Genomic DNA, 9266 nt, shown 5'->3' on the forward strand with positions numbered 1-9266 from the left:
GGGCCTCCTGTCAGAGTAAATGGAGTATCAAAGGTCTCAGCTTATGTAACTTTCCTGTTTTTAAAAAATGGCTTTAGCAAGCTTGCTAACACACATTCACCTACAGTGCAGGTTTGACCCACCTCTGCCACCTCTGTGTAACTAACACTGTTAGCTGCAGTGTGAGGCCACTTTAAGCCATCACTGGGACATAATAGTTTTCAGTTATCATTTGTTTTTTGGATTTCAGTTTGTCACAGCATTTTTTACTTATTCCAGCTGGCTGTTGCCCAAGTCTGTCTACCTGTCTGATTCTACCTGTACTCCATCCTCAGACTTATTTGTTCATATACAGCATTTAGATCCCTAACAAATGACTGAGTTCGAATATTGTCACATCCTATTTACATCCTGGCAGTCTCCCTTAATTTTCTGTTTTAAGTAAAATGAAAGTGACAGGGCAATTTAAAGGTGAGGCGGTTTCATTTGCTTTAAATGATTGCTTTAGCTTGGCCTGGGTTCCAACATAGGCAGAGTTTGTACTTTATAAGGATATTCTGGTAGATTCTGTTTTGCCAGTTTAGCTACTTCAGCTCCAGAGAAGTGAGTGAGTGTATTTTAAGTGTTAGAAGTGATAGCTCATTAGTCCACAGCCCACAAAGCTTTCAGAGTCGCACAGTCTCACAATGGAAGTGTGAATGTCTTTGTTCTTATTGTTTTAATGTGTTTATCTGTGAGTACATTGCAGGGTGTTGCACATTAAAACTGAGAAATTTGAGTATTTCTCAGCGGTATACAGAGGGGGAGACAGATGGAATGCAGGTCTTTGGACACATGCTGTATAAAACATAATCTCAGCGGCATGTAATGCTCCTTGGGTTACTTAGTTATCAGGATGCTTTAGGGTAAATAAAAATTGCAAAATAGAGTGAGTTTTGAACTTCAGTTCAGCAGTCTGGACTGCTTGTCAGTGTGACATTAAAGGGCTAAATCTGATCTAGGGTCAGAGTTGGTAGTGTGTGGTCTGAGAAGCAGCCTTTTTGGTTGCCAGTTACATTCCCAATATTTGAAAAATCTGCCTGGGGCAGTGAGTGTTGATCGTTCAGCATTTCCCACAGGCTGAGAATTTATTAAAGGTGGTCGACCCCTAGGACGGGCGGGGAGAAGGGTGATGGTGAGTATCCAGAGCTGGCTGCAAAGCAGCACTGAATTCTCAAGCTCAGTAACTACTGCACATGAATGCAGCCTTCTGACAGGCTTTTCAATCAGTTTGCATACCCAATATCATTTTGTATGGGTCATATCTATTTATTTGGTATATAAGGCTAGCACTGATCACTTCTCATTATTCACTCTCCCTGTACCTTTGAGCTCTTCTTAACATTCTGCATGTTTTTCACTAGCCAGCAGTGGAAAGCGATGAGTGCATTGGGCAGTTTTGTGATAGGAATGTGTTAAGTTTTGCAATGACAGCTCTTCTCCAAAGCCATACCATTAAAGGAATAATTTGACATTTGGGGAAATGTACTTATTTGCTTACTATTGCTTTCTCTTCAAAAGTTAGATGAGAAGGTAGGCTGACTTTGTTACTGTCAGACAGGGACAGGCTAACTTTTACCCCATTTCCAGTCTTAAACCTAAGCTAACTGGCTTCCTGGCTGTAGCTTCATACTGTACACACAGACATGAAAGTGGCATTGATCTTCTCATCTAACTCTCTGCAGGAAAGCAAATAAGCATATTTCCCTTAACTGACAAATATTTCTTTAATTAACAATGCTTTTTCAACTTGTCAACTGGGCTTATGTAACAGTAATATATCTACAGTCTTCTTTTAATAATAGACAATCAAATTGACATATTAGGTCTAATGGCAATAGCTTAGTCAGAATACCCTTTGAACTTTAATTAGTCTCTTAAATTATTCTCTCAAAAACAGGTCTACTTTCATAATAATGTGTTCTTTTAGAACTGTTTTTATTCAAGAGTGAATAAAAAGTGAAAGAACACTGGCTCAGGTCACTGCCCTGTGACTTCATCCAGTCAGTGTTAATCATGAGGCCATCTGTCCTGTGATGTGTCAGTCTTGATCTCTGACTGCTGGCTGGTGGCATTAGTAACCATTGACGTAGGAGGACAGGAGTTCCCTCTCCTTAAAAGGGTTTACTCAGCCAGCCTGGTGCCAGCTCTTTTCATGGAGCACGTGAGGCTCACCTGATGTGTGAGGACACCTGGTACTTGTCAACAAAACACAGTGGCATTCTTTTTTTTTTTCTCAAAAACTTTCAGAGACAGGCAGAGAACCTTTTGTGTAAAGCTTACTTTGTAAAGCAGGGATGCTCTGTGTGGCCCTCATTTAAAAATCTGCCTTCTGAGCACAAGTTGTGCTTATTACCTTTCATGTGGAAAATTGTGGAGCCTGGGGGCAGAAAACTATCAGAAATGAGCAAAGAATTGTTTCCTGACCTTGATTATATTTAGTTTTTGACATTTATTTCATCAAAGAAGCTGCCTGGAAACAGATTTCCATTGACGCCACTCTGCCAGTGTTGTGGTTATGAGTAGCTGGAGGGTCAGACACATTCACACACTCTGTGTTTGTAATGTTCGAATATATCACATTCTTTTATTTTGACACCGACTGTTTCACCGCAGCAGCAAGGGAGATTCAGTACCTTGTTCAAGGACACACAGTTCTGTGTAGGCAAACCACAGACTTTTACTTGATTTCTTTACAGATAAAGGGTGGTGTGTGTAGATAGATTGGACGTATTTGATTGATTATCCTCTTTGTTGGTCTGTGTGCGTGATGGAGGGAGAACAATGTCACAGGAGAATTCCAGTGTGATTGTAATTGACGTCACTGACGGTGGTGAAGACAGGACAGGATTCTCAAAGGCGTCATGTTGGCACAGAATTGAGAAGATGGCCCTGTCTCAAACCACACCCATATAGTGTCATCAAGTCATCAATTTAAAGGGATATTCTGGCAGTTTCAGTCTCCCTTTGCAGATGACGTTTTAAGAATTTTTAAATGAACAAGTCATGCTAGTGGTGTGGCTCTAGTTACGGCAATGATGGTCAGTCGATCAGTCCACCACTTTGCTCCAGACTGTATATATCTCAATAGCTATTGGATGGATTACCATGAAATGTAGTAAAGACATTCATGGATTCGAAGTAATTGTAATTGTAATTTACTTGTCAACTTGTGCTGACATTAAGCTGAAAAAATGATGTTTATGTTGTAATGTAGGATCAGCATCAGCCAGGCCAACAGTCAGATTTTGTATCAGAAGAATAATATCAAATGCTTGTGGCTTACAAAGTCACTGGTTAGGTAACAGAATCTTAACTGTATGGTGTCTTTTGGTCCAGAAAAATAAGCATGAATACAGCTCAGTATTCCACTTTAGAGCTACACTGGCATACTGACTGTTGCCTACGTCTTTGAATTGTAAACTCATCTTTTTTCTGGTTTCTTTTAGTTATTTGATTATAATATCAGGCCCTCCTAAATAAACCCAGTCAACCTCATCACAACTCAGGATCAGAGACAAGTGTCTTTTTTAGCTGACGTCAGAGGATCTTAGTCTAATACAGCACGTGAGGAGAAAGTCTGCCTTATGGCCCGTGCCTGAGGCCATGACGGCCCAGCGTCACCCAGCTTGAATTTTTACAGAGTCTCAGTCCTTAGGCAGGTGTGAGTAGTCATAGCTTCCCTCTCGTCCCTTTGCCAAGAATGGACTGCTCTGACGCACTCGCTCCCTCTGCTACAATCTGGAGGAACCCCGGAGACCAGATCAATGCCACCTTAAGCTCCTCTAGGGATAATAGGCAGGCTGTGCAGCGGCTGAAGGGAGGTCTGAGGAGATGAGGGGAGGTGAAGAAAGGGAAATGAGAGGGAGCAGTGGGATAAGAAGGTAGGGGCGTAGAGCAACAGGGGGTGAAGGAGAGCTGCAGGGTTTGGAGGTTGTCTGACAGAATCTGAAGAGTCCTAAGATTTATATATATAAATTTCTCAATCCTGAAATAAAACATTTGGCTTTTTTTCAGTAACATCCTCCTGTATCAACCTTTTCTCTCTTTCTGTACATAATGATTCTTTACACAAAAGAATTCTTACTAATGTATTATCAACATGGAGTATATGTTTGTAGGTGTATAGTACAAGTGCTTCTCTGATCTTCCAGGTCAGTTCCAGTGTGGAAACAAACGTTGTGAGAAGCAGGAGGGCCTAAAAAGCTGGGAGGTGAATTTTGCTTATGTGGAACACAGCGAGAAGAGGAATGCATTGGTCAAGCTCAGTAAGCTTAAAGACAAATTATCTCTCCATTCTCTCCAACCACTCAAGTTAGTGTTGGTGTGTATGTACAGTATGTAAACGTGTGGCTGTGGCCTGGTGGGGTTCCTGTCTAAGACCCGGCTCATAATAATCCTCCTTCAGGTATCATACTGCAGAAAATCCTGTTAGAATAATTACTGTAATTGGAGGACCCACCAGTCATAGTCAACTCAGTCAAGCAGGAAATGACAGGCTCTTTTAACAAGCTAGTTGCTAGCCAGTGCAACAGGTCACATCCAGACGTGTCATTTCTCCTCATTAACAAAAAACTTGTAGTAATTCTTAATCCAATGTTTTGACAGTCCTACATACATTGACAGTAATGAAATATGATCTGGCAACCCTGGAGCATGAATTTGGGTAGGGTGCAGAGAAGAAAATGTAATGGATAAGGATGATATTGCAATTATTTAATGGGTATGAATTAATGAATAACTTTCAGAAAACGCATCAGCATTTAAACTTTTACGAAGCTTTAAATCTTACCACTGCATCCACAGGCAGTGTGTTATTTTAAACGACCAAAGTTGTTTTTCTTTGAGAATGAAATAGGAGTTCTACAGGGCTCTTTCCTTGGTCCCCTTCTCTTTAGTTTATATACAGATTACTTAATTACTGAATGTCATGGAGCAGGTTTCCAGACATATGCTGATGATGCTGTTATATATGTATCAAGTTGAAGCATTTTGTTACTTTTACACTCAGGAAGATTAAGAAATGTGCTTTTCATCTGGCCGTATAGAAATAAGCAAAAAAGTGTTAAACTCTCACACTCAGCATAGACCTAATTCTTTGCAAAGGTTTTATGAGGAAAGAAATGCATTCAACACATTTGTTAGGCCCTGAGGACACACAGCTTGTTTTTGTGGGAAACATGGAAAAAACCTGTGTTTACCAGAAAACTTCCATCAGGTACATTTTACAAAGATCATTAAGTGTAAGTAAACAAGAAATGTTAATATAAGCATATTTCATCCCTTAAATGTTGTATATAAAGGGGATAAAATACAGTGACTTACTCTAACTGCAGCTGTAGCTTAAGTTTAATCTCCCTGCTCACCAACATTACAATTAAGCTGTTGTAAAAAGTACAACAATTAATGCGACAGCACCCTGGTAATGACTGTAATAATAATAATGACAGTAATAACAATTAAACCATTTCCTCAGCCTACATCTACCACCGATGAGCTGATAATGATGGCTCCATGTTGTTTCTGTTCTAGGACTGTGCCCTGAATGCTCTTTCAAACTCAACTACCATCACAAGTAAGCCAACCCACATTTTACCCTTGATGAATTTCTACATTAAAAAATGTGCACTCATCTGCTAGAAGTAGGGCATGTCACCATGGACAGCCAGCACACATTATTTTGTAGCATGCAGGAGTTTAGAATTCAAACCACAATTCTTGTCCCCTGTCTGACCTTCTTACCGCTCACAGTATCATGATTTTCTCACAACATTTTGATTTCCATGAGTGAAATCTGTATGAAATAATGTACTTTGAGCTGGTTAGAGTGGAAATATGATGTGAGCTGACTGTAATCAGAAAAAAAAGTGTTATATGTGTGAGACAGACTTCATATCAAAAGGCAAAGAAAGTGTATTCCCCTTTAACACTTTAGCCCAGATTTGTTCATGGACCTCTGAAAGTGCCTTTGGCCATGAAGGGTTTCACGATGTATTTCGTGGAGTGTTACAGTTGGCTGCTTTATATTGGTTTGGTCAATTTGTGATTCTGTTTGTAGGAGGAAAGAGGTGAAAGTAAAGACTAAGACCAAAAGGTTATCGCAGGAGAACCAGGAGCCACCACAGAAGAAGAAGAAGAAGAAGAGGACGAGATCGTCCTCGCATTCCAAGAAGCACAAACACAAGAGGCACAGAGGTAAGACTCCTCTCAAACTGTCTCATTAATTATGGCAGTAATCTCATCAGATGGGAACAGCCTGCGGGGGCAGGCTTGTTTACATTTTTTGTTCTTGGAAATGATATCATTCCCATTTGTCTTGTGTTTGACATTATTTTGTAACGACTGCCTTTTGATTAAAACATTCTGTATCTGATTTCACAAGTCTCTCTGTTTCTCTACAGATCGCTCTACCTCCTCCAGCAGCTCTGAGGAGTCACTGAACTCGGACAAAGGTAACAGTCATAACTCACGCACACACACAGGTACCTCCCCCATTTTAAAATACACACACATTGCAGAGTTTATGATCTACTCCCCTGGGCCTCTAGCCCATGACATTTCTAACTTCTGGAGTGAAAACACCCTGACAATCCTTTCTCAAAACACATCCATTAGCTTTGTATTTAAGAGAATTAGACCGACAGCAAGTCTGCTTTTTCTCAGCTCTCTCTTTCCACCATTCCTCCAGACTTTTTTTGCTTTTATCTTTGTCTTTTTGACCTTCACTCACTGTGAGCAGCATGAAATGAAGTATGTCTTTGCCCCCCGTGTCCCTGTTGTGTTTATTCCAGGGCCTTGATGGATGGATGGATGGATGGGTGGGTGGGTTGATAGATGGCTGGATGAATCGAGAGGGGGTGGGTGGGTGACGATGTACACAACAACAAACTTTCTCTGTCCAGAGGTTATGTCATTGAGTTCAACATGCATTAGAATCCGTACTCAGACGCTCTCACATTTTTTTCTCTCTTTGTCTCAGTCATGCATATTTGAAGCAGTTGTTAGAGGCTGAATTTGATTAGATGTAGGAATCCTTGAATATCACGTAGTTTGTGAACATTGTGTTCAGACTTTAAGGTTACTCAGTCTTTGTCTCTTGGAAATTCAGGGCTACTTTATATTAGGGTCACATCTTGGAAGGGGAGGGGGACCGCCAAAGCTAACCCATAATTTTTGTTTTGCACAAAAATATGCTGCTGGGCCCCTAGTTGACCTTCCACCTCTGGCCCTCACTGCATTGCGTATGTACCCTGATGCCTTGAAGGTCCCATCCAGAACAGTGCACTCTGAAAAATACTCAGGGAAGCTTAATCATAAGACCTCCTCTGCTGCAATACTAACTGCCCCCGTGTTTTCTTTGTGACAGTCAGTTTGAGGTTTTTTGATTTAAAAAGATATTCAGCACTTTTTAGGACATTATAAACCTAAACAATAAATCCCTTTAAAGCAGATTCTGACACAAGGTATCCAGAAGGTAAGAGTGACTAAAATACAGTACCACATGATTGGGTAGTGGTGCTTGACCCAGCTTAGCTGATATTGTATTTTAGTGTTGTAGATTTCGTACGAAAGACTATTTATCAAATTGCAAACCAACTGATCCACAGTGAATCAAGGGTTTTTGGGCTCCTGGATGTCTGTGGCCCCAGGTCAGTTGCTCAAGTTCATAATTTAGGGGATGGATATAATAAGCTATAAAAAAAAAAAAAAAAGAAAAGAAAAGAAGAAAAGTTCTGTCCTTTACCAAAATATCACATGGGTCCCTCCACAACTTGAATACCTATTTTCTAAGCTGTCACTGGTATTTGTCTTGAATTCCTAAAACTAATCAAATACATGGTCACTGTTCTGGAAATATTTAACGTGTGCATTGTATATTCATTCATGGATATACAGTACAGCACCTAGATTCATTGTCTCTTATGTACTGATTGGTCAAGTACAAATCTGACCAAGCTGATTCAGTGGTTGGTCGGCTGTTTCCTGGTTTACAAATCAGCAAAAACTGAGCTAGTTAAACAACTTGCTATGTGAAGCTACTCTCCTGATGTTAAACCTGATGAAACAGGGTTATTGGTTGACCTAGATTTTGTTTCCTGAAAGTGGGTGTGACAGCTCTCTAAAACTCTCCCTCTAGACTCAGAAGCTGAGGATGAACCAGAGGGCCAATCGGAAGCCGACCACTGGCGAGGACCCGCCCCAGCGGTGGAGGAAAAGTCAAGGTGAGGTTAACAGCTAATGGTCATATTAAATGGTACCCAGTAAGCTGCTGTAAAGCCATCACGGACAGTCTTTACCACTTAGCCTACATAGGTTACTGATCTCTATATAGCACAAAATGGAGACCACTTAGATACCCCACGCAAAGCTGTTCTGAACAGTCAGGAAAGTCTCTAAACCTTTAACCTGATGCTGTCACGACATTTAAATTTCTGCTCTCAGATATAACTGCAAAGGTCAACAGTAAGAGGTGGTGTTTATTCAAGCACATCTGACCTCAAGACCAAACACATAGGATAATATGATGGTAGTGCTTCTGACCCTTTCCACTGAATACAAATTAGTTTCTATTATTTTAAAGACATCATGTCTTCTGTATTGATGTTGGTACTCTGCATCATTTTGTATTATCTTCGGCTTGAGTAAAATGTAAAACAAACAAAAACACAGAGTGCCAACACTGCGAGTGTTAGTCAGGGGCCACCCAAAGAAAGCAGGAACAGTCTGTGTCAGCAGTGTGCATGACAGGAACTAACATTTATGTGATTTTGTTTATCTGTTTAGGGAGGAGGAGTTTGATGAGTACTTTGAAGACATGTTCCTTTGACTCGGCTGCTATCAGCGGCAACCCTGCTGTGACTACACTTCCTTCTGCGTTCTGTGTGTGTAGTTTTATTTGACTGTATGCTTCATTACTGCTACAGAAATAAACATCATGTTTACCCTGTACCTGTCTGAGCTTTTGATTTACATGTCTGTCACCATCTCAGTTTCTGTTCTGCCACAAACTCTGCAGAAAATAAACAAAAAATAGTTTGGCTCTATGGATGGTAATGTCTGCCTGAAATTAGGTACAGACGCTGAAGTCCCTTTGGGGTGAAATGTAATCACACCAGTGATTTCACAACTCTTCATCTTGTGAGGAAGCACTAACTTCATCACTAACCATTTACGAAGCCCCTTTGCTCAGAGTGTTGGACATTCCCTCACAATTTTCTTTATCAATTTATGTGAAGATTGTTAACTAA

The 9266-nt window shown here is 40.5% G+C and overlaps 1 protein-coding gene across 2 annotated transcripts in view; it reads left to right on the forward strand.

Moving 5' to 3' along the window:
* fra10ac1 (FRA10A associated CGG repeat 1) overlaps positions 1-8965 on the forward strand; it is a 16570-nt gene extending 7605 nt beyond the window's left edge. Inside the window, exons 9-14 of one of the 2 annotated variants that reach the window (XM_018698766.2) lie at positions 4173-4286; positions 5551-5593; positions 6077-6213; positions 6420-6470; positions 8156-8240; positions 8803-8965. In XM_018698766.2, coding sequence (XP_018554282.1) covers positions 4173-4286; positions 5551-5593; positions 6077-6213; positions 6420-6470; positions 8156-8240; positions 8803-8845 — 473 coding nt within the window. In that variant the 3' untranslated portion in view covers positions 8846-8965. The remainder of the gene's footprint in view (positions 1-4172; positions 4287-5550; positions 5594-6076; positions 6214-6419; positions 6471-8155; positions 8241-8802) is intronic. The other variant, XM_051066302.1, reaches the window with a different exon arrangement.
* Positions 8966-9266: the final 301 nt, after the last annotated feature.

This window comes from Lates calcarifer, linkage group LG23 (genome assembly GCF_001640805.2).
Source record: "Lates calcarifer isolate ASB-BC8 linkage group LG23, TLL_Latcal_v3, whole genome shotgun sequence".
NCBI lineage: Eukaryota > Metazoa > Chordata > Actinopteri > Centropomidae > Lates > Lates calcarifer.